Here is a 27831-nt window from a genome sequence, read left to right on the forward strand (position 1 = left end):
TGCTTCGAACCTTCCTGCGAACAATAACACGAGCCATGGCCTCCCCCGAGCCCGCACGCGTACCCATCCCCAAGAATGGCGTCGACTACCGCGGCAAAATAGTGCTTGCGCCAATGGTGCGCTCCGGCGAACTGCCCTCACGACTGCTGGCACTCAAGTACGGCGCAGACCTGGTATGGGGTCCCGAGACAATTGATCGCGCCATCATCGGTACCACAAGGCGCTTCAACCCGCACACGTCGACGCTCGAGTTTACACGCCTGCCTACCTCCAAGATAAAGAACCCAACCCTCGACCCTGACCTCCGCGAGAGTGTCATATACCGCATACACCCCGAGTTAGAGAAGGGAAAGCTCATCTACCAAATCGGTACGGCAAACCCCGAGCTCGCAGTCCAAGCAGCCAAGATTGTCGCAGCAGATGTCGCTGGCATCGATGTCAATTCAGGCTGCCCCAAGCCATTTTCCACCTCTGGTGGAATGGGCGCAGCACTTCTGAGAACACCAGATCTGCTCTGTGACATCCTTACAAGACTCGTCGAAGAGGTGGGCAAGCCATTCGAGATTGGCATCAGCGTCAAGATTCGCATCCTCGACCAGCCCGAAGACACTGCCGCCCTGGTAAAGCGCCTCGTCCGCACCGGCATCACCGGTCTCACTGTCCACTGCCGCACCACGCCCATGCGCCCCCGCGAGCGCGCAATCCGCGACCAACTCAAAATGATTGGGGAAATCTGCCGAGAAGCCGGCGTTGCCTGCGTCATGAACGGCGACGTAACCTCGCGCACCGAAGCCCTCAAACTCATGCAAGAATTCTCCGTCGACGGCGCCATGATCGCTACCGAAGCCGAGAAAAACCCTTCCTGCTTCCGGCCCGAAGCCCTAGGCGGCCCCCACGAATGGCGCTCTCAGTGGAAAACCGTAGTCACAGAGTACATGCGGTTTGCCCTCCAAGTCGCCAACAGATGGGGCAACACCAAGTACCTCCTTGGCCAAATGATTCCGGGCAAAGAAAAGGCGTACGCTGCGATGAATAAGTCGAAGTGCTATACCGATGTTGTTAAAGCACTGGGGTTGGAGAAAGTAGAGGGTTTGTTGGAGCAGGCGCAGAAGGTGGATGAGCATCTGGGTATTCCGATTCAAGAGTCTAGAGCGTCGAAAAGGGCGAGGGTCAAGGAGGCGAGGGGGCCCGAGGAGGAGGTTAAGGAAAAGGGAGAGAAGAGAAAGGAGAGGGAGGCGGAGGGGGAGGAATTGGAGGCTAAGAGGATTAAAGTGCCGGAAACGACGACTGAGGTAGAGCCAGAGGCGGAGGCGGGGATTGCGCAGGTGAATGGGGGGTTGGCACCGGCGGCTTTGAGTGTTTAGGTTTACTTTTCTCGTTTCTCCCCCCCCCTCTCTCTCTCTCTCTCTTTATTTCTGTTGGAAAGGTTTGTGTATATCATGAGGTACGGCCGAGGTGTGTACATGGGGTTGCATTGGCAGGCGTATTTACATAGCATTTCGATATATTAGCCCAACGATACGGAGGAATATATAAACTCTCTAAAGTTCGTGCTAATGCTGGTCGACCGTGAAGAGTCAGGTGCTGATAGGTTGTTTGAGGTGCTGGGCCGGTTGTCTAAAGTTCGTCAGAGAATGGTGGAGAGTAGATAAAATAAGTATCAAGTTTAAATATTGTACAATAGATGATTTGTGGTACGGAGCTACCTATTTCTTCCGACGAACGATGAATATCTAAACGATATTGGTGTTTTAAGATACCTAATTCACCACCCCAGATACTAGTTGCGGCATTATTTCGCGAAGACTTTTTGAAATTTTCTCCCATTGAGAACTCAACTTCGATGACTGGGAACTTGCGGAGAGTAACGTCAATGAAATCTCCTGTGTTGGGTATTGGGGCAGAGACTCTCATACAACGTTGAGTCTGATTATCTCGCTTCAGAAAATATGGATGATCGACGTTTGGGCCATCGGACAGCCTTATCTCACGCAACTCCATTTGAGTAACGGAATCTCCCAAAATGATCGTTCCAGATAACATTGTACCACTAACATCTCGGAAAGAAACTGTAACTGAAAAATGATCTTGGTGATGGCTTGGTAGCGGAAATTGCGCTTCGATGCCAATACATGTTGTAGTAGGAAAACCTCCATTCTCGCAATGGCACTTTTCCGTTAGGAGGGTGGCGCTGCGAGATTTAATCTTGATACATTTCCTAAGCCAGTTCTGGTCAACCCAACCAGGTATGATCTTTCCGATAGGATCTGGACCACTACTGGGATGGGTATCGTGAACAGTGTAGGCTCCTAGTTCTGCCGGGCTGGCCCCGATCATATCGTCTTGCAGAAGGTGAGGTTTCCCCGACAAACGTACATAACTCACGGCAGATATCTGTTGAAGCAAAATCTCAAAAAGTGCATATTCATGGCTCCGCGGTGACAAAGGCAATATGGCGATGACTGTTTGAGCTGGAAAGGGTACGTTGCGGGAGTTTCGCTCTTCTCTACAAAGACTATTGTACCGCACTAAAGGCATCTTGATTACAATACTGTGCCTCAATAGCTGGATATAATGGGCATATTGCAAACCGGCTGACCAAAGACGCTGATTTGAGACAATTTCTGGGTAAGGTTGTATATCTGAGCAAAAGCATTCCGCATGATTTTTGCACACGCCACAAGTCTTATTTGTGCAGAATCTCTGGATCGAATCGGCTAGCATTGGTGTGTTGGGACGAGAAGGGCTCCGGGTAAATAAGAAAAGACTGTGGTCGGAGTTTTCCTGAAAAATACACTGCTGCAGTCTTCGGAATGCCTTGACTTCACCTTCGCCATATAAGAGCGGCAAATTGATGTTGAAGAGTCCGAAAGGGCAATATCATCTGTCTTCCACCTTGTATACGTGTCTGTGTGCAGCCCACGATAACTTTTGTGCAGCAGATAATTTATCTTCTGCAGTCACCCAGTCAGACTCCAGGACCGCAACTTCGATCCCTGTGATGGAGGCGACTTGTTTGGATCGGCAAAACTTGGTTCCTATTGGTCTCCAGTCTGCCGAATAGAACTCTACGGTGCAAGGGGCTAGCAACCCCTGCAGTGTCCATCCGCGAGTGAACCACAGACTTCTACTGAAAGCTTCACCCCAGCCAGAGGAGATGTCTGCAACATTGCTGAGATATGCGTAGCAAATCTGTGCTCGCTGGTACGATTGAAACATTGAGTTGATCGATTCCTGTAACCCGGAAGAACTGGACTTATCGATGCAGCAGCTGTCAATCCAGACCCATTTGAAGCCGTCCTTGACCGCGAGGGCACAAGTGCCTAGAACTTTGGCAAACCCTCGCTTCGCTCTAGCTCGGTTGGTTTGGCGGCTGAGAGGAACTTTGGAGACATCCTCAAAGACTACCTCTTCTTCTTCCCATTGATGTGACAGGATGACGTAGTCCAGTACTTGGCCAACGAAGGAAGTTAGTTCGAGTGTTTCGGTATTCAGTAGCCTCATCGTTGGTGTGTATAATTAAGCGGCAATATAATACAAAAGAGCATAGCATCGGAAGCGTGAGGATATGAGTTTCACAATCACTCGGTTCTCCGATAGAGTGGCGAAGGGGTTCGACGGGGTGTCCGATCGTATTGTCCGTGTAAATGTGTGACTGTTTGAAGAAATATAATGACTGCAAGTGACTTAAATGAAGATTTTAGCAAGTACATTGGGCCTTAAAAGTCGAGAGGTGGTAGGAGAGAACAACTTGAGAAGACTGAGCATGAGAAGGCAACCACTATAGATAATGCGGGGCACGATAGGGCTGACAACTTCCCCATACAGCCACTGTGCCAGCAGAAGGATCGTTTGCACGTGGTCTTGTATGATTGAAAGTTTATTATAACCACGCCTGTTCATGATCAGCTGGACGAGTAATACGAAAACTGTTCGTTTCTCAGAGGCTACAAATCCTGGATGGGACGACGCGATCCTGGAGGTTACATAACAGAGTATCACGTGATAATAGTACAAGCTGCACAACTATGTGAGCTGTCCGGACACTGGATATCCTAGAGACCCATCGTATCCGACCTTGGTACCGTCTAGCTACCTGCTTCCAATAAAAATGAGTTTGCTTCAGTGATGAGGTTGTGCGGCGATGAACGTGCAAGGCTGAAGCGGCTAAGTCTCGCCACTTGGGTACTGGAGCTTAGCCTACTCCTTCTCAGCAACTTGCTGCCTTCATGTAATATATAATATGAAATCCTTTTTCCAAGGGAAATCGCTTGTGATGAAGGTGACTCAAGTATGATTATCGGATCAATGCTCTTTGTACGAAGCAGTAGCTCATGTATGTATTTTAGTCCCTAAGAAGCTTTGCTCACTAGACAACAGTCTGGAAGAAAAGAAGCTTTAACAAACAGGCTTGATATCAAGTGTTTGGGTTTGCGAGAACGAATTGCTCTTAACCTTTAAAGCAATCTGCTCTACTGGCAACCTCTACATTCTTCAAGTGAAATACACAAGAACTAAGACTTGCAACAACCCTTTGCAAAAGAGCTCTGAATCAAATCCTGAAGGCAAAACTAGCTACTCCGCGCATACAGAGGTATTAGATCTCATTGTCCTGGTCTTACAGTGAGTAAGACTATCTTAAGCATGGAAAACTGTGGAGATGACACCACTCGTCCTTGTCGAAGCCCATCATACCCAACTTCTTCAGGCAAGTCTGTCCCTTTGACTTGATTTCGGAACTATGTATTGGTCTAAAGAATGATATTAGAACAAGTTAACTCAAAAATGTGCTAGCGTTCAGCATTGTGATCCAAAGTCCACTGTTGGCGAGGAAGAAGGGCGCCTGAGAGACTCGCGTTTCGCATTCTCCAAAGGATGACTCTCTGTGAAATGGACATTATAATTCTTTTTGGGGATTTCTCTTTTCTTTTCTTTTCTTATGGACCGAGAACATGCATACTGTTGCTAAAAGCTGTCACGAGGAGTTAAACCTTCGGCGTCCATTGCAGTATTTCCAGTCATGCATGTAGAGTCGTTGTGTAGACCAAGACGCATCATACGACCATTTCAACCAACACAGAGATGGGACCCCTTCCCGTGCGCGCTGCGACGCTACCATCAGAAAAACGATGGGGATCGAATAAAAGCAAGGTGTTGAGGCATGACGAGGGCGTTCCGTAGTGGCGTCGGTTCCGATTGGCTATCGGAAGCTGCACGTTCCGAAAAAGTGCCCCACCATGATTTCGCATTGCTTGGTCAGATTCGACAAAGCATCGACGCCTGCCAAGCGACAGCAGAACCATCGCTGGTTGCTAAACATCAACTAAGCCACCCAGTCCACCATGTCATCCACTCACACGCGCATCGAATGCGCGTCCGAAGATTCTAGTCGCCCTCGTCGCCTCCGCTATATAGCGCGTCCCCCGGCACCATGAAGACCCTCACATCCATCTTTTTCGCAATCGTCGCGATCACACTTGCCATCTATAACAACGATTACATGCTCTCACGAGTAACGAGCTCTCTTAGACACGTTACTCCCTTCACAAACGTCACCAATCCATTTCGCATCCCTACCCAAAATATGTCGTCTACCATGTTCCGCGGTCTCCCTGTCATACCTGACGAGGTCTATACGACCAATGCGCCTCGCAAGATTGCTAAATCATTCCTCGCAATCGAACAATCTGAGGGTGCCGGCGCCAGAGTGAGGCGGAGCGTCGGCACGCCAAAACTTCGCAATTTTTCACCTTTTTTGATGCTCGATCACTTCACGATTCCGCTAGGAGCAGGCTTCAGTGATCACCCGCATCGGGGCCAGGAGACGGTGACTTATTTGCTGTCTGGAGCAGTTGATCATGAAGATTTTGCAGGAAATAAGGGTACGATCGAAGAAGGGGATTTGCAGTTTATGACCGCAGGACGCGGTATTGTGCACGCTGAGATGCCCCGCCAGAACAGTGACGGCACTCCTAACGTCGGTATGCAGCTGTGGGTCGATTTGCCCAAAGAGCTGAAGTCATGCGAGCCAAGATATCGAGATGTGCGTGCCAAAGAGATACCTGAGGCGACCGGAGACGACGGCAGGGTGAAAGTCAAGGTCATTAGTGGCCAGGCTTATGGCGTAGAGAGCCTCAAGGAGCTAGCCTACACACCTGTCTGGTTGCTAGACTTTACAGTCCAGCCAGGTGGTAAAGTCAAACAACCGCTGCCCAGAGGCTGGAACGCATTTGCCTACGTATTGAACGGCACGATCATAGTGTCATCCGACGGCGTTTCGCGACCCATCGAACAATACAACAATGTCGTCTTTGAGAGTAACGGCGACAGTGTCGAAGTATCAGTTGAGGATGGTGCCGAGAAAGAATCAAGATTTCTGCTGGTTGCTGGGTTGCCATTGGATCAACCTATTGTACAATACGGTCCGTTCGTTGTAACCTCGAGAGATGAGGTAGTGCAGGCTATGATGGATTATCAGACTCATTCCAATGGATTTGAGAGAGCGAAGAACTGGGAAAGCGAAATTGGGAGAAATATGGTACATTGAACGGTGGTCGGAAAGTTGGAACTTTTTTTGTATATACCCTCGGCAGTAGCTTTACTGGTTTAACAGCGTTTCGAATCAATCTAACTAGTATAAAAGAGTTTAAAAACATTCCCGTTAGACGTTGAATTTAAGTGATTCGAGTCATTACTTCATGCAGATTTTGGAAACATGACCTAGCAACGCGAAAAGCATTGCTACAGTTACTTGAGCTTGGAACGCACTCTGCACTGCAATAAACCTAACAGTCAACCGATCGGTATCAAATCCAAACACGCAATCAAGAATTTCGTTCTAGTCGATCCAAAACTCATGGTAGAACGTCAATGTAGCTCACGTAAGCATATGACATATAACTGAAGCGCTCAACAAACAAAGAAATGGCTCAGAAAATACTATAGGATCGGCAGAGAGTCATGGCTCCCGCGCAAGATTGCCGGGCAACAAAAGCAGGAGGAACAAAGAACACTAGGGAAACATGAGTTTAGGAACATTAACTTTTCGTACCGCAGTTAGGAAGATTCATAATATGACTGCAGCATGCACCGCGCTTTACTTCTCCTACATCGATTTCCTAATGCTTACTCCAACGACGGCTCCATGTTCAAAAATCAGTGTCTCTGCTTGTTATCAAGGAATGTATACTTAAGCTTCTAGCCGAGATTTGAGATTAGCGTTTTGAATCGACACTTATCCCGACAATAGCTCGCAAGACAAAATATGAATATTGACAGAGAATTTGAAATGACGAGAGGAAGAGGCATTGGTAGCATCATCACTTTCTATACTCGTGTTATACTAACATCGATCAAATCAGTATCGAATTGGATGTTCTAAGTTACAAAATATCGCACTGTTCGCGTTTCTTCATACGCTGGCAGATCGAGGCGCGGTCCGCTATGTTTTTGAGAAACATTGGACTAATATACTAGATGCGAGATGATGGTACAAAATTCGTGTTTTCCATAGTAGCTCAATCTATAAACAACTACATGTTGTATCTAAAGTATTTACATACAAGGATATTTCAAGAAACAGGTACGATAATGAATCCAGGAGAAACTTCCAGTAAACTTCCTTCAGCACAAAAGCTTATGCGTACCACGATGCAAAAGTCCTGCAAGTTGGGAAAGAAGGAGCTTTGATGCTAGAGTTTCTCTCAGGAATTAGATGTTTCTCCAAGTTGTACACCGTACGAGCCGTATCTCTTCACATTTTGAATTTGCATCTTACTACCAATTAAAACGTTCACGACCGTTTTGGTGCCACGATCCATGCTTTTTAATACCTCTATAGCACGATTTGGTAAATTCGGAGATTGAAACGCTTACGCTCTAGGTTTCGTCGCTACTCTTTTTTGTACACTGAGTCATTCAGGCCCACGGAAGGTATTGTAACAGAATTCATACAGGCATCGGTGATTCTAGCAACTCTAGAGAAAAAGAAATGTACTGGAACGAGGTTTGTGGGGTGTATTCGTTGGCGCGATAGCAAGGAATGTCGGGGGAAGATGATAGTGTGCGGTTGACAGGGTTCGTGAGTAGGACTATAGAGTGGGCGTAAACTAGCAGGAGAAAGTAGTTATATAGTTTAACTTGCTGATGACTGACAGATGGCGGGGTAATGATTTTCTCTCAGGACTGAAAAAATCTAAAATGGAATTGGAAGTAATCGGGCTCACTCCACATAAAGGGCAACGGTACGATCGAGGGAGCTAAAGCTGTTTCATCATCTCTTTTCCCAACACATGATTTCTACTCATGGTGCAAGTTCGGGATATATATCATGAAGGCAATTGCTATCTTCCTTGTTTTCCATTCTCAATTCTTTCTCTCCCGCAACCTTCCTCACCCGGTCATATTTCGCCGACCGCACCCCTGCCATCTCGCCCCCTAGCCCTGTTCGTGGCTTGCATACCAACATGCACGCAATCCCCAGGTCGCTAAACATCCGAGAATCCATTGGTTCTCATTTCTCACTGCCCTGTTGGCTATTGATTAATACGTAGCGTCCAGCCGCAGTGGCGCCTGCATTTCCGTTTTGTGATTGGTTAAAACAATGTAAGATGCGAAGTAGTGTAGTGCTATCTTTCGCGGGGGAATTTTGTGCTGGGAGTGAGAGCGGTGCCTGGATTTTATAGCTGCAGGGAAGGGTCATAGATCGTTTGCTTTGAGGTTACTAGGCTGCAGGGTTGTGTCATGCGCCCTGTTGACTTGGATGAGAAGGAATGACAGTAGTTCTTTGGGTACATTCCGTTGCTGCAAGGCTTACTATCTTGTAGATCGATGCAAGAGCAAGTGCTGACTGGCTAGTAGCATCCAAGAGGCAGGTGTGAGATATAACGTGCGCGAACGTAAAGGAAGGTGGGGTATTGGGATTCTGCTTCGTTTCTCAATCTTTTGGTGCCGTTAATGGTGTTTTGTGGAACACTCAGAAGAGCCATGGATACGAGATATTTACACTCTGGTTTGCCAGGGCTGACAGCTCATCCGACGATGATCTGCCACCGAGAACCGTATCCGGCCCTCAAAGCAGTACAGCGCAGCGCATCCGGAAAATATGTCCTCATAACCAATGCTTCGCACGGAAACGGCCGAGAAATGGCGTTATCATGGGCAAGAGCAAACGCTGCCGGGATCGCAATCAGCAGCCTCAACGCAGAGGATCTCGAATTTGTCGCAGAAGAGATTAGAGGCATCGACTCCAACATCCCCATCGTCGCCATGGCTTGCGATACCACAAGTCCATTCGACGTAAACAGCCTTTTCTCGACGACAAAAGAAATCTTCGGTAGATTGGATGTAGCAGTCGCGAATGTTGGTATCACACATCTCGAGAACTTGGGTGCAATCGACGACAACGACTTATGGTGGGCCGACGTAATGACAAACTTTCGCACCACACACCTCACTGCTCACCAATACCTTCGCACATTTGGTCCATCTCCGACTGGTACTTTTATTTCGGTAACGTCCGGCGCGAATTTCTGCGTTGGTCCAGGGGTTTCGTCGCATGAGTTTTCGCAACAAATCGACCGCCGACTTTTAGAGTTTCTGGCCTTTGAATATCCTATGATGAAAACATTTTCGCTGGATTCAGGGCCGACACAAGTGGAGCGGACAAGACTCACACACAGTGATTTAGAGATTTCTAATCCAGAGTTGGTGGGGTTGTTTTCTGTTTGGTTGGGTGGCGGGCGAGCGGATCTGTTGAGGGGCAATAGTCTGCGTGCTGAATGGGACATATGTGAACTTGAGCTCAACATGCGACAGACATTGGAGAGGGATACTTTGAAGCAGAAAATGTCGAGCGGTTGTTTGCGGCTGGCGACGAGGCAAGTATAGTAAGGACCTTCGCATGCAACCTATTGAATATGAGCCAAAGAATTCTGTTTTAATTCCTATACCACCATTCTGAAACGCCCGTGTTGTAAGATACCGCGTCACAACTGATGAAAATCTGGATTAGATAAATACCATCATCGCCGATTCAGCCATGCAATGTTGTCGTATCCAAAATGGTGCATGCAGACCCTGCTAATCTCCTTCAATTTCTGACCACAGTGGCATGCGTCGCTGCTTTTGGTCCCATAGTGTACCTGCAGCACCTTGATCCCATATCCATTGGCCAGATGGATTTCCGCGGCTGGGCGGCATAGAAGCTTCCCATATACGCACTGTATGATCTGATTTCCAGTTCCGTGTTCCGATTGGTGTTGTATAGTATGAATCCATGTCGACAAGAATGATGTCCAGACTTTCTCCCTGATACAAATCGACGAGGGTATCAACGTCATCAGCCGTCATTGTATATGGCCGCAAGAATACCAATGATTCAAGAGATGGCGAAGATTGATAGAAGTTGCATTCTGCATCTCCAAAATGATCAGTAACTATGGCAAGTCGTTTGATATACTGCGGCGGGTTGGGGAAACGGCCAATGACGTAGCAGCAGATGATTAACTCCTCTAGAAGCAACATATTTGAGTAAATGTTAGGATCAATGACATACGAGCCTTCGGCTTCCGTATCATCCCAACAGAAGATGAAATGATTCAAGCTAAGATGCAATCTTTTCAAGTTAGGCCCAATGGTGTTAAATAAGTTGATGATCGTCGGTAATCTGATAGAGTCTGTCCAATCATCCTCCCACAGGTTTCTTTTTGGTACAGGTGATATGTGTATCGACGTAACGTATCGCGAGAAAATAGGTTTCGGGGGTCCTTTGATATTTTGTACAGTGGTTTGATGCTCATGATCCAGTCCTAATGTTGCGCAAAAGTGGCTCAAGATCCCTGGACAATCCAGCCACACGCAGTTTGAGTAAAGATATTCGGTAGCCATCGGGTGGACACTGCGTGAGACTAAGGTAAGCGAGTGCAGTGTCCTGGTTACTATGTCGAATCGTGAGCGTACTACAGGGCGGTAATCGTTGCATGTTTCCACGAGCTGGTCTAAGACGTTCAGAAGCAGCTCAGAGGGCAGAGGTCCAAATGCTTGACCTTGGGTTGTTGTCAGTGTTCCATTGAGCATGATTATCGTGTCCACTGAGCGGATGGTGGGGGATGTGAGATAGGTGGAGACCGCGCACGAGTAACTGCTGGCAGCTGACTGTGCGGGGGAGCAACCTATCAATACCCTAGCTCTTCATGAAACGTGACTTAGCTCCATCTCAATGTTCTATTTCAACTACCTTTACTTTGAACATCTCACAGCCTAGATTTGATCTATTTGGCTGTGGAGTGGGACCGAGAGGACATGGTTGAATACAAGGTAAGCATCGGGCCGGTATCGACCTTGCTATTGTAGGCAAATACGATCGTTACTCCAAACTCCGTTGATACCCCCGCCCAATTAAAAAAGCTTGATTCATCGTAATATCCGCAGGGACCACGCTGACGCAAGCCATTCTTGCACCACTCTAGAACCTCGTATGTCAAAACACTTCACCCGCAACCTCCACCCATCCCACCCTGTCTAGCGCTGTTTCATCGTTTCGAAACATGCCATTTGCGCAACGTGCACACCTTGTTTGCGGGTTCGATGTGGATCATCGGCAGTCCTTCTCATGAGATGTGTATAAAAAGAGATCGGGGAAAATGGCAGGGTCATTGCTCAAGGGGTGGTGTGCTTATACTTGAGGACGACGACATCTCGCTACGTCTATAATACCACACTTGTTCAAACCACCAACACCACCCTCTACCGTCAATATCCCGCAGTAAAGAGAGGAAAGTAACAAGAATCCTCGCCATGTTCGCCCCAACCGTCCTCACTCTCCTTGCCCTCGCAACTGGCATAACAGCAACCCTCGACCCAGCAACCTCCCATTCAAACGCTACCTACCCCGCCGCCCCAGCCTGCAAACGTACGTATGCTCTCCCTTTTCTCTCACTTCCCATCAGCTAACCCACCTCCCTTTTAGCCGCAAAAACAAGCAAAGCAATCCAAGCCGCAGAATGCAGCCACAACACGCGTCTGGGCAAGCAAACCTTTGCCGTCTTCACCATCGACCACCAATACGACAAATCCCACGGAGCCCCTTACGGCACCTGCGAAGCCTACAACTGCGCTCCGGGATCCAAGATGGCTAGCCGTAAAGATACGTTTACGTTTTTCTGGAACGCAGCTGGTGTGCAAGGAGAGGGCGAGGGCGAAGGAATGGGATGTATCCGGAGTCCCGTTGATGGTACGTGTGGGTGCGAGAATAGTAGTGATGGCAAGTTTGTGTATGGGGGTACGAATTGTAAATAGAACATTTCCCCATTTGCCTTGCATCTCGAAGCTCTTTTATTGTAAATATTAAATATATCCCCTTTCTACTTGAAAGCCCCTACGGCCTTGTCTGAACCCGAACCCCCTCTACTCCCAGCGAAAATCATGGATTAGATCACCGAACCACTTTACCCACAGCCTCGACCTCCTCCGCTGTCAATCCTCCCGGCACATCAACAATAACACCAGGATCCCCTTTTCTCTGCGCAACAATCTGATCTCTCTTCTATCCACTTTGTCAGCTACCTCTTCACCCCCATTTCCCCCCTTCACACTTCTCACCACCTCGCTACAATATCCGAATATCCGAAATGGAAATAAGAAAGAAAAGAAGATAAATCATACCTCGCTCCCCCTCCTACCCCCAACCCCCATCTCACTCCCCCTCCTCCTGCTCACCTCCTCAGGCGTAACACTCGCACTAGCATCCAACTCGACGGGTTGCGAGTTGATAGCCGGCGCATCGGTTGGGACCAGCGTCGACCCCGTTGACGCTTGCGACGTACTCGCCGTCATCTTTCTCGAACGCAGCGAGAAGTAGTGATGGCGCAGATGTGGAAAAGCGACAACGATACAAAAGCTCGTGTGTATGTATATGTATATCTCTTGAGTTTGAGTTTGAGTTTGAGATTGGATTCGGGGTGGATGGAAAGGGTAGGTAGGCAGGCAGCAGCTGTGAGCAGAGAGCCAAGACCGCGATACTCGGGATCCGATGGGTAGGTAAGGTGGGATGGCGGGGGGGGTGCGGGGACGTATGCGTAGCGTGGCGCAGGTGGGTGGGCGGGGCACAAAAGTGTATGCGAACTACACGAGTAGTTCGAAGCTACAAACAAGTCGCGTGCGTTCCAAGCAGGAAAAAAAAAGATACCAAGGGAGGAGAGGGAGAGAAGGCAGGTTAGTAGCCTCGTCACGAAAGAAGGGGCAGATGAGATGAGAAACAAGGTAGTCAGCATTCGGGGACAAGAGCATAGTGCTGCGCCCCCTTCCATCCAAGACCTCTCAGCTGGAACATCCATACATGGGTTTCTAAATACAGCTACCTAACTACTAGGGAAAGATTTTGGCCCCCAGGGCCCGCCCCTTACGCGCACAAAAACCACCGGGTGAGTGTAGTTGGATGGAACACAACAATGGGTAACATACGTTGTACAACAAAGGTTCGTGGCACGTTAGATATGGGCTAGTTGGTGTACACTGGAATTTTAGTTGGACGACTTTGGCATTCTGAAGCCGCTGACGTAGCTTTCGCCGGCTCCCGGTTTCACGTCAGCCTAGGTGTTGTTAATGCATGATTTCAATTACGCGTATCTACTCAGAAATACTCACGCCCATGTAGACATCTTGCGCAAACATGTTTGTCTGGCCTGCTGCAGTAGACTGCTGATTGAGCGTCTGTCCTGTTGGTGGTGCTCCATTTTGTTCCGTCTGCATTGGCATGTTGCCAAGATCCATCTGGAAAAAGCTGTTGGTAGTTTCAATGCCGGGTCCTTGAATGTACGAGTCCCATGCGTCCTGTCAAGCATTAGCCAATGTAAATTTCCCCAGGAATTAATTTAGCATACCCAGTTGATATTGTCAGTTGGTGGTAGGTCCAGGTTGTGAAAGAGGTTCGCTCCAAACAAGTTGGAAAACTGACTTGGTACATTCTCAGCCCCTGTGGGACCACCCATAGGCTGATTGTACTGGGGTGTTAAACCCGTAGATGGCTGAGAAACTGGGTCGTTCAAGAGATTGGCCATGCCTGCTGGGTATCGTTGATCAAACATGTTTGCATTGGGTGTCATGCCACCTGTGCTGAGTAAACCCAATGTCATCGCTGCTGAATGTTCCGGAGCAACGTTAGCATCTTCCATTTGTGTGATTGGGTATGTTGATGAAGCTGCTTGGAATCCATTTGGTGCTTGTTTCGTCACTCGGTGTTTCTTCAGCTGCTCCAACATGACGCTGAGAGTTGCATGTGCTTTATATGCTTCCATGGAGCCGTCCTTGAGGCCATCCCAAATGCCGACTGCTATCTCGATCGCGTCTAGCATCTCGTCGACCCGATCTGAACTCCAACACATTGTATCGGTTGATGATGATGGAGACCGAGGAGTAGATTGTGCCGTGCTGTGGTAGAGATCTGACGACACAATCATCGCAGCGAGGAGGAAGTCGACGGTTGTCAGCGATGAGATGAACCATTTCACGTTCCTCAGCCGACCACCAGCCTGACACTCCCTATGCAGGGTTGCTTGGTGCTTCAGGAGCACCAACGATGCTTCAATAACGGCTTTTCTTGAATAGCAGAATCGCGACTGTACTCTGCCGTAAGCCAGGTATTTCCGATGCAGTACGCAAATGATCTTCAGGAAGAGCAGGTCCAGTGTAAAGCGTTGCATGATCAAAGTCGAGGGATCCCGTGCTGACTCGTCCATGCCGCGCATCTTGAGATGGGGCGAGATGTTTTCATGTAATTCACGAGCCTCTGCATCCAACCTCATTACCTCTTCATAGGATGCGCAGGTCAAGGTATCCGTGCACTCGACAGCTTCGCCGAGCTTGTAGATGAGACGAGTTCGATTGATTAAGAAGAGGGTGGGAGTTGCTTCCGTCTCGGGCCTCGATGGCGGAAGAACTTTCATGTCTTCATGAAGCTCGTCGTCATAAAGATTTCTCGGAATCTCCGTATTGGTATCCCGCGGTCTGATAATGGGCGGTAGCCCTGCCTGGGCAGAGAATAGCAAATCGATTGAACGCACGACTGCCCAAATACGTCTTCGCATTTCGCCTTGGAATAATGAAATACCGGCATATGGCCCAGGGTCTCGATGAAGTCCCATGCGCATGGCTAACCGTACGATTATGCCAGTACCGATAAGAATGCCTACTTCGGCGTCTCTGCTTCGAGCATACTCAGCGTGGACATGTAATATTAATGTCTCCATCATGCCAGTAATCGGCTGTGTGATGTCGGCCAAAGTCAGACATTGCGCAGTTAGCTCACCATACTCTCTTGACATCTCCCAAGACTTGTTATGGTACTCTGGTGGCTCGTCTCCAGCCCGAGTGTAAGACTGCAGTGCGATGCACATCATGGAGAAGACAAGGCCGAGCCAGATGACCGGCGTCTCTTCTGGCTGTAACCAATGTCGATCGTATTCTTTTTGAAAAGATGGCCCGTGAATGATGTGCATACCAGGGTCGTAGGTATTGAAGAATCGCGATACGAGAAGGTCGGCCGTCGGTTTGGGAGGAAAGTGTGACAAGACTTCAGCTTTGGAGCAGGGCTTCTGTCCACCCATGATGAAAGATGTTCCTGGGGGCCGGTCTCCGATGTGTGTTGCTCTATATTTCTTGAGCTGATCTTCGAACTGTTTCTTGTGCTCTGCGAAGTAGTTCTTGACCTCGGATAGCTCCCCCAAGATGGCATACCAATGTGCCTCTGAAGCAAACACGGTTTGGTTGTTGTGTACCTTCATGACGCCAATCGACTTTGTGACGTTTTCCATTTCGCTTTCTTCTTCGGCATCTTCCTCAGGAATCGACTCGGAAGCGCCAGTGCTCATGGCAGCACTATATTGACTAACATTGAATGGCGGATCCGAGGCTCCACCATTGAGGCTACTTGCAATGGCAGCATGGGCGGCAGCCGGGCCAGCGCTTTGTGCGCCATTGGTCATCAAAGAGAGGACAAGTCCTTCTAGACGGTCAATGCGGTTTTGCATGTCATCAGGGGTCGTCGCAGAGCCAGTGCTCGAGGAGCTCTTCTTGCGGTTGCTTGGAGCAGCATACGTACATGACGCCGTATCTCCGCGCTTGGTGCAGTTGTCGCAGGGATGGCCACGGTTGCATTTCAACCTGCAAGCGTCAGTGTTGGGTAGGGCGCAATGGCTTTCTAGAGGCATGCCTACTTCCTATGTCTACAGGCGCCGCATGACAACGGGACTCGATTCCTCTTTCGTACAACCCGGAATTGTGGATCTGGCGGCGAATGGCCTGCGCTCGAAGAATTTGTGGAGGGTGGTGTGGGCGGCATGCTGGGCTCCAGTCGCGCGTGTGGTGTTGGGTGGAGAGAGCGGAGTTAAGGGCTTATCGCCGAGGTGAAGGTATGATGAAATCTTACGTTGTCGTGGGTCGCCTGACTGCACAGGTGAGGTTCTGGATCGTCTGGTACAGATTGGCGTTGTCGCGAGTAAGCACCGCGCAGATAGAAGAAGGGCGTGAGAGAGTGCCCCGGTGGAGAAATATGCGAGCGCGGCCTAGCCAGGTCTTAAATCTTTCGGAGCTGAGCCTATCTCCAGGCGCCAAGGGACGTGACGACTGCAGTCCGGGATTCAAATGGCTTGATGCCCTGCCCTGCCGGTCACCTCTTTGCGACTGACTGCGTCTTTCCCAGCCGATTCTGCGTATCAAGCACAACACAGCCTATGCTTTCCGCCCCAAAGTCCACCTCCTCTAGGTCGAATATCTATGTCCAGAGACCATGAACATCCGTCGCGGGGTGGATGCGTTCAGTGTCAGGCCACACCGTACAGTGCTCTTGTTTGCAGACCAGAGGGACAAAGCGTATGCGAGCTGTCGGCTAGAGCTCTGATGGTTGAGGTATCGCAAAGCACCAGTGTATGGAAATGTTGTTGCTAATACTGCCTTTCTTCTCTCAGCAGCCGTAATTGCGACGAGGTATTGCACTGCTTCATACCCTTCTCAACCAGCTCCTACTGCGCCCGACCAGAGCTCCCTTTGGTCTCACCCACGACAAGATAGCGCGCTGCACTTATCTAGAGCACCCGACTGTACGATTGCGACTACGGGCCTGGCTTGGCGACTCGATTAACGTGGAGAATACCGGATTAGCAAGAGATAAGTGGTGAGTGTTGTGTTGTGTTGTCGTGGATGGGAAACCTGTGCCAGGGCATTGGGAGAATTAGGCGGCCTTTAACTCCGACCACCCTCATTCAATGCCCGCCCGCCAAGCTGGCCTGCACGATGCACGCCTTCGTCGCCACCGCACCCCCAGGCATCCATGCGCATGACATGATTACTCTATGCGCGGCTCTGACTCACTCATAATCCAGCCCTTTCCCGCAGCGCTTTGCTCTGATACCGCGGTTCTCTTTCCATGTCCATAATTTATACTTTCTGTGGCCGCGACAGTCCCGAGAGCGGGGTTGACTTGGCTCACGCTCGAGCCATTTCTTGCTTGTCCACCAACGCCGCCCCGGGTTAGGCTGCTGCGTAATCACTCAAGCACCAGTAGCACGTCAATCCATCCAGGTGCAATCATGTCCAGCAGATAAGAGACGGACAAGAGACGCATAAGTAAGCACCACGGAACAGAGAGATGGATTCGAGTCGATGACAGACCGATCAAGGTCTGCTTCCACGCTACACCAACGCCCAACCCAGACACGAAGCCCTTACTAGCAGACAAATCATTCATCATTCCCTCTCTCAATCTCCTGCTGCACCATCTTCTCGGCCTTCGCGTCCCATCTGTATACCCCGCCAGATCCAACATTGTATTGATAGTAATTTTCCGTTCCCCCTTTCACCATGGCTTTCCGCAAGGTAATATTGATCCTCCCCTTGCCAGCCTCCGGCCCCGCACGCTTCGGTATACTATGTAGCCAATTCGCCTGCGTCGTACCGCGCATAAGAACCATATCCCCTGAGCCAAGCGATAGCTTCAATCCTTTAGGCTCCTCGATTTTCTCGCCATCTTTCGGCGGTATCGGTTTGTGCTTCATGAGGAAATCACGCTTTGCACCGAGGCTGAAGGATGCAATGGCTGGGTTGGGGCCGAGGAACCGCTCGTCGTCTGAATGGTAGGATATGCTGTCCTTGCCATCGGCGTAGTAGTTGACGAGACAGAAATTGAACGTCTCCCCCGTCGTCCCCTCGGTCACCTTTCTCAGCTCGTCCAGGCACTGCGGGATAGGTCGTGGTGCGCATTTGTAGCTGCTCTTTTCCACCGGCTTGCTTGTCTTGGCATCCACGATCTTTCCGTCAGGGGTAAACCGAGATGTGTCGTCGACGCCAAAAACGGTAGTGTATCTGGGAGTGTTGATTTGTGTCTGCACTCCTCCACGCGTAATGTTGTAGATGACGCGGTAAAAGGGCAGCTCTTGCCGCAGAAACTCAAACACGCCACCAGCAATGGAGGAAGGGATGTATGGTTGGTAATAGACGAGATCCAAATCAAGCTGGTCATTCATGACTTTGCCCTCGCCGGCAGGCGCGAAACCCAGCTGTTCTGCAAAGTCCTTTGGTAGGTGTGGGATCGCAAAAGGATATGAAGCATGACTCGACTTGGCCTTGCTGACTTCATACTTTGGCTTCTTGGGCGACGGGCGCGTGAAAAACGAGTCGATTGCTCCACGCTTCATGGTCGTGTGATGTCTTGCTTGAAAGGGTATCGTGGACTGTCAAGCAGAATGATTGCTGCAGTGCAACGAGATTGTAAAACGCGCAAACCTGCGGTTGAACGAGCGCGTTTCAAAGTGTAAGACGGGTTTGCTACGCGATAAGAACGACATTTGCCACATTCGGTGAGAGAAGAACGCGTAGTCACGACACCTTGTGTCAATGCCAATGTCAATGACGTAGAGCATTGTTGCGGCTGCTCACGAGACCAATGATTGGCTGGTTCCGCGCTGGGGTATCATCAACTACCACAACGACCGGACAACGCGTATAGCTTTGACTATCATCAACACAATACGTATCAGGGCAGTTTGCCATTTCCCTTCTTTCATCCTTCATTCGATCAAACTGTAATGTCTTTCATTCTGCCTCGCCACCCAATCCAAGCTCCGAAACATAAACCTACTAACGAATCAGCATGTCTTTTACTAACTTAACTGTCCATACTTGACACCAATATAAAGTCACCAAAACTCACCATCCCTTTGGAAACCCTATCATACTTTATATACACACATTTCAAGGCATCAAGCTCACCTATTGTATTCATACATCAATCCCGCCATGTCCGCAAGGTCTCCATCCATCAGCAGCCCCCAGACTTCTGGCCAGCCCGATGGAAACACCCGCTACGTCTAGAGATGGCAGACCAGCACCTCGGTTGACGCCAACATCTTCTCCCCAGGCAAAAACCACCACACCAGCATCAACATGGGATGGACGTTTTACGAAATACTTTATATTCCAATTCTTATTTGATCCGGCTCTCTGTCGGGTTCCGGTCTCTCAACTGAATGACAACATCACTCCACTCCTCATCACATATCCGTTATATCAAAAATCTTCTATGTTCTTCACATTTTAATTTTATTTTATTTTCTACTATAGCCAGCTATCTGTCTTTTTCAGCAGGGAACGTCAGGATTACGCTGCACCGGCATCAGTGTCTTCTGGATTCTACTTTTTTTATATCATCCTCCTTAAGCCTCTGGCGCTTCGCCTGCGTTCTTCTGCTTCCTTCCGAGTGGTGCATTGTTGGCATCCAGATTGGTTCTTCAGGTGCCAGGCTTCGCAGTCACCTTCGCCCTTCGCTACTTGGCTTCCCTCCGAGTAATGCACCGCTGGCATCCGTTCTGGTTCAAAGCATCTAATGCTTTGTGCAGTGAAATCTGCTTCCAGATTTTGGGCGGGTTCCTGGGCTGGAGGAGTCGTCGTTCTTTTTCTTCGCCTCCTCTGCCCTCCCCTGGCGCTCTTCGGCTTCTTTACTGGATAGGGGCTAGCTGGCATCCGTTCTTTTTTTCTTTTTTTTCTGGATTCAGTCAAGAGTTCATAGATATCTGACACCGTGAGCATCAAGCTTGCCCAGCTTTAGGCTCAGCATTTTCATCCTTCTTTCTCGGTTTCTTACGGTCTTTACCCGGTTTGAAGAAACCCTCCTTCTTCTCCGCTCCTTGCTGCTTAAGCTTTTGTCGTTCAGTACCCGTCTTGGGGTTTCTGTCTACCGCCTGTACATCACTAGCATTTTCCTTAATGTAATGTTTACTTTCTATTTTTATTCTATTGTTCCTATCATAGCCTACTGTTTGTATGGATCCGGGTCAAAGGCAGAATTACGCTGCTGTGCCAGCATCAGCATCAGAATCTTTTTTCGGCTTTTTACGTTCCTTACCAGGTTTAAAAAATCGTCATGTTTTTTCTTCGCTTCATCTTCTTTACGCTTTTGTTCCTCTGCCCTCCGCCTCCGCTCCTCCGGTTCCCTCTTCGCCAGACATTCCTGACATCCGTCTTGATTCTTCAAATGCCATGCACCACAACCGCCCTCACAAAGCATCTGGTACTTGGTACAGTGTGACCCGGCTCCTGATTTAGTACAATTACCCGGGCTTATATCGCCAACCCATCCATTCTGGCCAGAGCAATGGTGTCGAGTTTTTGTCCTATGAGGCATGACTGATAAGAGCCCGAGTTTCTAGATATTTGTTGAAATTGTTTAAAAAGGCCTTTCAGTTAGTCGAAGTGTTGAAATCGAAATTTATCACTCTATAGATAGTTTGGAAGCATTACTATGGCGGACATTTTTTATTATGGTCTGAACCAATAGTGGAAAACACTGTCTCTAATGGTACTATGAAAGTTGATTCACCCGCCGGTGGAACGTTCTGTGAGTCTCACTACCAGTTTGAACTAACTCTATTTGGTGATATCGGACAAAGGGGCCCTATTTGTTCACAAACAATGTACACTCTGCCCCTAACCTACAAGAACCTCTCAACTATCGTTTCAAAACTAAAATCAAGCCACTCAACCAGATTTTTAACTGCAGTAACAATGACTAGATTCAAAAAAGTTTGTCTCACATCATGTCGTCCAAATCAACCGATTCTGACTTTGTGGATGCACAATTAGAGTTGTCCACCTCCAGTTACAATGATGACTCGTCTTACGAACCTTTCGAAACCCTTCAACACAAGATCGCTGCCGTAGCTGCTCTTTGCTTCGAACAGGATGTTTCTAGTATTAGGGTCGAGCACATGAAGGGTGGCAGCTACAATCGAGTCGCTGCTCTCACCATCTCGCCGCGACCCAAACGGACTCGCCTGACCTGGTTTCACGCATTATTGCAGACCCTTTTTCCATCTTGGTATCAAGGAGCGCTTCAAACATCAGAGTCTCCAGATTCCAAATCTTATATTATTCGAATCCTTCGTTTCGAAGGCGAGGACGAGGACTTTGGTGTGAACCGCGATGTCGCGATTCTCAAGACTGTTGGGGCACTTCTTGATTTGCCGATTCCAACCGTAGTGAGCTACGACCCAACTTCTAATAACGCCATGGGAAAACCCTACATGATCCAATCTCGTCTCCCAGGTAAAAACCTGGCCGCCCTCATGAACGAGAAGACCCTGAACATAGAGCAGCTGAAGTGCATCGCCAAACGAGTCACTGAACTTGTCCCTAAGATTGCCGCAGTAGAGGGACCAGGCGGGGCTATTCCTTTAAATGCGCTTTCCTCCGACTCGACACAACTTCAGGTAGAAAGCCTCCACTTGCAGCACGACAAGTTGGGGGATAAGTTGTTTAGGCTACCCGACGAACCTCAAGATACATACGAGCACCTACTTGAACAATGTCGACGATGGAGCGAATATCATCGGGAAAACAGCTACTTCACTTTTGGCGAAATCTGGTGCAACTTCGGTCGGATCGTCCAATCGCTGGACGAGCGCGGCTTCCTCGAGGGACCCTGTGTACTGGCTCACCGGGATCTCATGGCATATAACTTACTCGCGGAGGTTCGCAGCAACACCGACGTCGAAATCACCGGCGTTATAGATTGGGACTCTGCTCTCATGGTGCCAGAGTTCGTCGCCTATCGAGCTCCTTTTTGGCTGTGGACCGAAGACCATATCGCTAGTGATATTGCTGACGACGAAATCATGGTAAATACATCACCTCACTCGGAAACATGCAAGATTCTTAAGCAGGTCTTTCTTGACAATGCGTCAGAGAAGTTTAAGCGGTTTGCGTTCTCGCCTGAGGCTATGCTTGCTCGCCGCATGTACGTCATCATCAAGGAGGGTATTGCCTCTGATTGGTACATGGATGAGGCATGGGATATTGTTCGTGACTGGCATCTGCTCCACCCGGACGATGGAATACAACTTCCAGAGCTGTATCCTGGCTCTATTCCCTACAATCGTGCGCAAAATGATAATGAAGTTACTTCGTGATTAAGCGACTAGGGGAATTTTATTAGACTTTTTGATAATTTTTGGGAGTTGGATGTTGTGAGGGGCAAATATGGTCGCAATCTTCAAGTCATTTTTGTCATCTTTCCTTACTTATTACTATCAAGCTTGGACTTCGGATTTTTGGACTGCACGTACTACTATTAGAGTTAAGGCAATAGAATTATCGTTTTTGAAAAGTGACCAGCACGAATGAATTTGGGTTGACACGCTATTGAGTAAGACTTAAAGTCTCAATCAACAGCGTTAAGAGGCTATTGCTCTTTCCCGTCTTTGCTTCTAGGCATTTGATCTCCTCTTTGAGGCTGCCTTCTAATATTAAAAGATAGCTCTTGGTTGTAGCAAGAGCACCTCCATCGGTCAAGATCTGCATGATAAGATTCTTGCACTCGTCCCCCATGCCGATCGGCTGCTGTTTCTGGCCAGCCGCGTGCTGGCGAAACAAACCAAGGATCTTGCCTTTGGACGCAGGGCAATCTTGGATGCAGGCAACGATTGGGAAGGAAAACTTGCCCTCTTCGAGATCTTCACAAGTGCCCTTCTGTGCCGCGTATTCTTTCGAAACTAGGTTCATGTAGTCATCCCGGATCTGGAAATATCTTCCCAAGAGGAAGATGAGCTTTTTGGTCATGGGAGGACATGGCGTGAGACTCTCGACTTCCATCAGCTCAACCAGCATTCTGAACATGCTTCCCGTCTTTCCATCAACCATCTGCAAGTACTCCTCCTTTGAAGGGCAAATGAGATTGTGTTTCCAATACAAGTCCCAGCTCTGGCCAATGAATAGACGCTCGAGACCTTCTAACAGGCGTGACAGCCCTTTAGGACTTAAACCCGAAGATGTAAGACTCACAGCTCGGACAAACATGTATGTTGCACTGTTGATTGCCTGAGCCTGGCCATATATTGTGTGAACAGACGGTAGACCGCGTCGGATACCAGAGTTGTCTTCGATATCGTCTAGGATCAGCGAAGACTGGTGGAGGGTATCTATGATCTCTTCGATGCTCTTCACCTTCTTCGTAGGAATATCGAACCAAACGTTCAACGAATCGATGAGAGCTTTCCGAACGCCTTTCGATGGCATTGATTTGAGATAATCAATAGGCTCTACTAGTGCTTCTTGTGAAAGTTGAGGGGAGATGGAAATTGTATCGATCGAAGTCGCAGAGTCAGTTCTTTTCGGTCCACCGGCAGGTAACGGTTTTGAGGGAGCGACATGTGTTTGCGGCACTTTCGCTGGTTGGGTCTTGAAAGAATGATGCCTAGGGCACACGGTACACCACCAGTGGTTACCGGCGACGATAGCGCCAGCACCTTCCATGAAGCGTCGGAGAGCTATCGACATGTTTTTATTTTTCTCTTGGTATTCCTTCCATCGTACAAGGAACTGAGACTCATACCCGACGATTAGATCGCGTATTGATGATTTTGCCTGCGCCTCATCGATGCCGTCATTTTGCATGAGGAGGAATACACCGTTCACGATACGAGCCTCGGGATTGGACTGAACCGCTGCGTACTCGCGATCGAAACTGTAGTAGTCGTTGGTCAGGACGAGCGCACAATCAACGGCATCCATGACGTGTTGTGTGGCCTTGATTTCGTCCTCTGTCAATGTTATGTCCATCCCGAAAAGGACCATGGCCCAAAAGGGACTAGAGGGATGTGAGTAATTTGCAAGAATAACATACGGGAGTGACATTACTTACTCCATGCCACCATTGCTCATTCGAAACTTCAAGTAAGATGAGATATCGTTGAAGGCATCAGATGGTGGGCTGTCCATCACTTCGAGCCACTTCTTTCGATAAGCTTTAATCATCCTAGAGCCCTTTTCGTAATCAATACCCATAGCTTCTAGCAAGAATTGAGCGGCCAAGTTCTTAATCTTTTGAGATCGGGAGCCTCCAGGTATGCTTGAGTTGTCGGAGTCATTCAAGGCGGCGCTGAGTACTTGGTGCTCCTGATTCGCTAGATCAGAAGACATCGCTTCGGTGTTGTCTATCACCACATCAGTCAACTAAGGGAAAATAGCAGGAACAAACCACATACCGTCGTGTATCAAACCGAGGTCAGTGAGATAGGTCAAAGTTCCTAATCTTTCCGGCTTTGTTTCAGGGAACACTAGGGAACACCAATTGCCAACTTCGCTCAGTGAGCTATTAGATTCGCTCTCCCATCCATCTCCAACCATTCCTGCCCAGTCTGATAGAAGCTTCCGAGTTGCAGCATTTGCGAGATCATCTCTGTGGTTTATACGGGGCATGAGCTGAGAAAAGTAGCCATTCTTGGACAACTCCTTAGGGTTGATAGGAGAAGAGTACTGGAAGATAGCCTCCATGACGTTCAACTAAAAGTGTCAGGGCTCTTCGCAAGGATGGCAGGGTGGAAGAACAATGAACTTGATTATAGTGAATACAATGTACGATGCTCTTATATAGAGTGCACGTTAACAATGACATCCATGGCAATGTGTCTAGCACCGCTATACCCCGTGTAACGATAAGGGCGTGTGTAACCTATTCGGACCTATTAGCTGACCCAACCAATCATCAAAGGCAGATCATGCCAAGGTAGAAAATAGAGAGGAAATGCCGAAAATGTGCGAAGCAAATAAGTGACCGAACAGTCAGATCTTATCTAATCCGTCAACGGCGAATTTCAGGAACCTCGCAAATGGAAGCCAAGGCCCGAAAACGTGTCAAGTAAACAAGTGACCGAAGGATAAGTGTTTGGCCAATCGATTGACGACGATTTTTAAGAAAACAGCTAGATAGGAGGGAAGGTGCGAAGCTGTACAAAGTAATTAAGTAGCCGAGAAACGAACACTAGGCGAAGAAGCATGTATGCCGACTACACGCGACTAGCGCTACACTAGGTCCTATCTGCAACCCCGTAAAGAGAGATAATCATGTAGAGACGGTGTCTTTAAGATGGCTTACTAGCCGAGCAATCGGAACAAAGGCTTGAGAATACTGAATCGTTCAGGGAGGCTTATAGATACTCTTGTCTGTTAACGCCACCCGTTTCGTGGAATAGCTTTCCTTTTGTACTCTTCGTGATATATCTCACTTTACGCTCAATCTACCTAGGAGTCGATCCCTTGCGTGTTGCGACAGAATGGGAGCCACACTCTCCTCAATGAATGCGATAGACACTCAGTCTATCGCTGTTGTATTCTTTGGCCTTGTGAGTCCCCCCATCTACAATTCTAGCATTAGCTCTTGAATCTAACTGCCTAAACAGCTTTCGTCATGGCACCTCGGAAACATTGTCTACAACCTCTTCTTTCATCCATTGAAAAGAATTCCTGGCCCATTTCTTGCTCGATGTTCGCCCGTGAGTTACCTGTAGTTTGGGCAATGGCTTTTCATAAGGGTACTTGCTAACAATGGATGGACAAAGATTTTTATGATTCGCGTTCTGCACCGTAGGAGACTTAACACGATAATAGCAGACTTGCACTCGAAGTTTGGTAGGTTAATGATATCTAATGAATGACGAAAGACCTATCTAATAGACGACCAACAGGCCCAGTAGTGCGCATCGGCCCCAATGAGCTTTCTTTCAGCACGGTCAATGCACAGAAGAAGATCTACAATAGCTCCAACAACAACATAAACACATATTTTACTAAACAGTGGACTGTGCAAGAGCAAGCCGAAAACCTATTGCTAGTCGGAACAAACATCATCACGACACATGACAAAGAGTTGCACAGGAAGCTGAAGAGAGGCATTGAACCAGCCTTTACCCCAAATGCTCTGAAAGATCAAGAACCGTTGATCCAACAACATGTACGAGGCATGATTGGCCGATTGGACGAAATCGTCCAAAAGCCAGGTCAAGTAACTAATATCGGCGATGTCATTTCTGCGAGCGTATGGGAACTTGTTTCTGATCTGAGTTTTGGTGATACATTAACAGGAAACGGAAGAAGTAAGAAAATCAAAATCTACAAAAGCGAATGTCCTTCGCTTCTGGTCACTGACTTCGATATAGTCATGTTTGATTATTTCATCAACAATGCAAACTCAGTCATGGCAGCATATGATTTATACGATTACCTCTTCCCATTTGGCTCTTGGGTGCTTCCTTCGCTCATGAAGCCTCTTGGTAAATTGCTCCAGAGTTTCCCTTACGCATCGACTACGACCGGGCATGTAGTCAGCGCGTCCACGCTCAGAAAGTAAGTTGTCGTTTTTGCTGAGAATGCGATCATTTACTAATAGCAACAAGTTGCTTGCAAAGACAGCATGAGAGGAGAGATTTCATGACGGCAATCCTTGACCATTGTGCGCAGACGGGATTTCACCTAAGCGACGATGAGCTGGTTCAAAACTCTTCCATCTTGTTGTGAGTAATCTCATGTTTCCTCAGCGAGTGATAGCTAACCGATTACAGCCTTGCTGGGTATGGAACAACAGCTATGACGATGACTGCCACATTCTACCAGCTTCTTCGTAACCCGCAGTATATGGCTGCTGTGCAATCGGAACTCCGAAACGCTTTTCCCAGCCAGGAATCAATCACAGCAGATGGCCTCGCAAAACTCCGCTATCTCCCCAGCATAGTCTTTGAGACGCTTAGGCTGATGCCGCCCATCAATACCCGCTTTGCCGATCGAACATGCCCTGGAACAGAAATCAATGGCATTTATATTCCGAAAGGCACGGTAGTCTCTGCCAACGTTTTCTCCATGCAAAGGATGCCCGAATATTGGGCCGAACCGTTGTCTTTTAGGCCCGAGCGATGGTTTGACAACGGACCGGGTACTTTGTTTGAATACGACAATAGGGAAGCTTACAAGCCCTTTCTTTCGGGAACCAGGGGTTGCATTGGAAAGGAGATGGCTTACCAGACACTTCGCATTTCTCTCGGACATTCGCTCTATCGCTATGACTACACAATGGTCAACACCGATCTTGATTGGGACCGAGACGTCCCTTCCGCAGTATCCTTCCAGAGGTTCAAATGTGTTCAGGTAAATGTTCACCCACGGAAGTCATAAGTACTTAGCAAAGTCCTCTATGCAAGTAAGATAGGGCACTACGAGTGTTTGAATCACCGCGCATATGATAAATGCATCTATCACTGACATAAATCAACATATGCTCAGTGTAAACAATAGTTTCCCAATTTCCTAACAGGCTCATGATCTGACCAAGTGATGAGATGAATTCCGTCTCGACATAGCCACGCGAGTCTAAGACTGACAGTATCAGGTAAAATATGATTTGAAACCTATTCTATACTGCCCAAGTAGTACTGCAAATAAGATAATATATGCTGGGCAAGCATCCCGTTTAGTCTGGGATGAATCAGCTCGTAACTGATGACGTGTGTCAATCACCCC

General features: G+C 48.4%; 13 protein-coding genes across 13 annotated transcripts; 6 read left to right on the forward strand and 7 right to left on the reverse strand.

Moving 5' to 3' along the window:
- Positions 1-35: 35 nt before the first annotated feature.
- On the forward strand, positions 36-1364 carry COCMIDRAFT_104947 (uncharacterized protein; the record flags this gene model as incomplete). Its single annotated transcript, XM_007693394.1, has 1 exon — positions 36-1364. The coding sequence occupies one exon, from the start codon at positions 36-38 to the stop codon at positions 1362-1364; it is 1329 nt and encodes a 442-aa protein (XP_007691584.1).
- Positions 1365-1507: 143 nt separating this feature from the next.
- COCMIDRAFT_39979 (uncharacterized protein) lies at positions 1508-2724 on the reverse strand (the record flags this gene model as incomplete). Its single annotated transcript, XM_007693387.1, has 2 exons — positions 1508-1617; positions 1707-2724. 2 exons carry the CDS (start codon positions 2722-2724, stop codon positions 1508-1510), a joined length of 1128 nt encoding a protein of 375 aa, XP_007691577.1.
- A 156-nt stretch (positions 2725-2880) lies between these two features.
- Positions 2881-3504, reverse strand: COCMIDRAFT_29390 (uncharacterized protein; the record flags this gene model as incomplete). Its single annotated transcript, XM_007693381.1, has 1 exon — positions 2881-3504. One exon carries the CDS (start codon positions 3502-3504, stop codon positions 2881-2883), a length of 624 nt encoding a protein of 207 aa, XP_007691571.1.
- Positions 3505-5431: 1927 nt separating this feature from the next.
- COCMIDRAFT_104938 (uncharacterized protein) lies at positions 5432-6547 on the forward strand (the record flags this gene model as incomplete). The annotated part of the gene is made up of 1 exon (XM_007693395.1): positions 5432-6547. The coding sequence occupies one exon, from the start codon at positions 5432-5434 to the stop codon at positions 6545-6547; it is 1116 nt and encodes a 371-aa protein (XP_007691585.1).
- Positions 6548-9039: 2492 nt separating this feature from the next.
- COCMIDRAFT_104918 (uncharacterized protein) lies at positions 9040-9888 on the forward strand (the record flags this gene model as incomplete). Its single annotated transcript, XM_007693396.1, has 1 exon — positions 9040-9888. One exon carries the CDS (start codon positions 9040-9042, stop codon positions 9886-9888), a length of 849 nt encoding a protein of 282 aa, XP_007691586.1.
- Positions 9889-10080: 192 nt separating this feature from the next.
- On the reverse strand, positions 10081-11076 carry COCMIDRAFT_29393 (uncharacterized protein; the record flags this gene model as incomplete). The annotated part of the gene is made up of 1 exon (XM_007693382.1): positions 10081-11076. One exon carries the CDS (start codon positions 11074-11076, stop codon positions 10081-10083), a length of 996 nt encoding a protein of 331 aa, XP_007691572.1.
- Positions 11077-11796: 720 nt separating this feature from the next.
- Positions 11797-12297, forward strand: COCMIDRAFT_39984 (uncharacterized protein; the record flags this gene model as incomplete). Its single annotated transcript, XM_007693388.1, has 2 exons — positions 11797-11911; positions 11969-12297. The coding sequence occupies 2 exons, from the start codon at positions 11797-11799 to the stop codon at positions 12295-12297; spliced, it is 444 nt and encodes a 147-aa protein (XP_007691578.1).
- Positions 12298-13520: 1223 nt separating this feature from the next.
- On the reverse strand, positions 13521-16336 carry COCMIDRAFT_8447 (uncharacterized protein; the record flags this gene model as incomplete). The annotated part of the gene is made up of 4 exons (XM_007693378.1): positions 13521-13589; positions 13645-13830; positions 13881-16158; positions 16212-16336. The coding sequence occupies 4 exons, from the start codon at positions 16334-16336 to the stop codon at positions 13521-13523; spliced, it is 2658 nt and encodes an 885-aa protein (XP_007691568.1).
- A 1396-nt stretch (positions 16337-17732) lies between these two features.
- Positions 17733-18686, reverse strand: COCMIDRAFT_8448 (uncharacterized protein; the record flags this gene model as incomplete). Its single annotated transcript, XM_007693379.1, has 1 exon — positions 17733-18686. One exon carries the CDS (start codon positions 18684-18686, stop codon positions 17733-17735), a length of 954 nt encoding a protein of 317 aa, XP_007691569.1.
- A 1389-nt stretch (positions 18687-20075) lies between these two features.
- Positions 20076-20671, reverse strand: COCMIDRAFT_104915 (uncharacterized protein; the record flags this gene model as incomplete). Its single annotated transcript, XM_007693397.1, has 2 exons — positions 20076-20156; positions 20393-20671. 2 exons carry the CDS (start codon positions 20669-20671, stop codon positions 20076-20078), a joined length of 360 nt encoding a protein of 119 aa, XP_007691587.1.
- Positions 20672-21167: 496 nt separating this feature from the next.
- COCMIDRAFT_51989 (uncharacterized protein) lies at positions 21168-22394 on the forward strand (the record flags this gene model as incomplete). Its single annotated transcript, XM_007693398.1, has 1 exon — positions 21168-22394. A coding segment is annotated over one exon (1227 nt), but the record flags the coding sequence as incomplete, so codon positions are not given.
- Positions 22395-22683: 289 nt separating this feature from the next.
- On the reverse strand, positions 22684-24816 carry COCMIDRAFT_104929 (uncharacterized protein; the record flags this gene model as incomplete). The annotated part of the gene is made up of 3 exons (XM_007693399.1): positions 22684-24130; positions 24185-24476; positions 24528-24816. 3 exons carry the CDS (start codon positions 24814-24816, stop codon positions 22684-22686), a joined length of 2028 nt encoding a protein of 675 aa, XP_007691589.1.
- A 779-nt stretch (positions 24817-25595) lies between these two features.
- Positions 25596-27486, forward strand: COCMIDRAFT_29400 (uncharacterized protein; the record flags this gene model as incomplete). The annotated part of the gene is made up of 7 exons (XM_007693383.1): positions 25596-25664; positions 25722-25814; positions 25881-25950; positions 26007-26414; positions 26478-26664; positions 26715-26831; positions 26880-27486. The coding sequence occupies 7 exons, from the start codon at positions 25596-25598 to the stop codon at positions 27484-27486; spliced, it is 1551 nt and encodes a 516-aa protein (XP_007691573.1).
- Positions 27487-27831: the final 345 nt, after the last annotated feature.

This window comes from Bipolaris oryzae, assembly GCF_000523455.1.
Source record: "Bipolaris oryzae ATCC 44560 unplaced genomic scaffold scaffold_163, whole genome shotgun sequence".
Lineage (NCBI taxonomy): Eukaryota > Fungi > Ascomycota > Dothideomycetes > Pleosporales > Pleosporaceae > Bipolaris > Bipolaris oryzae.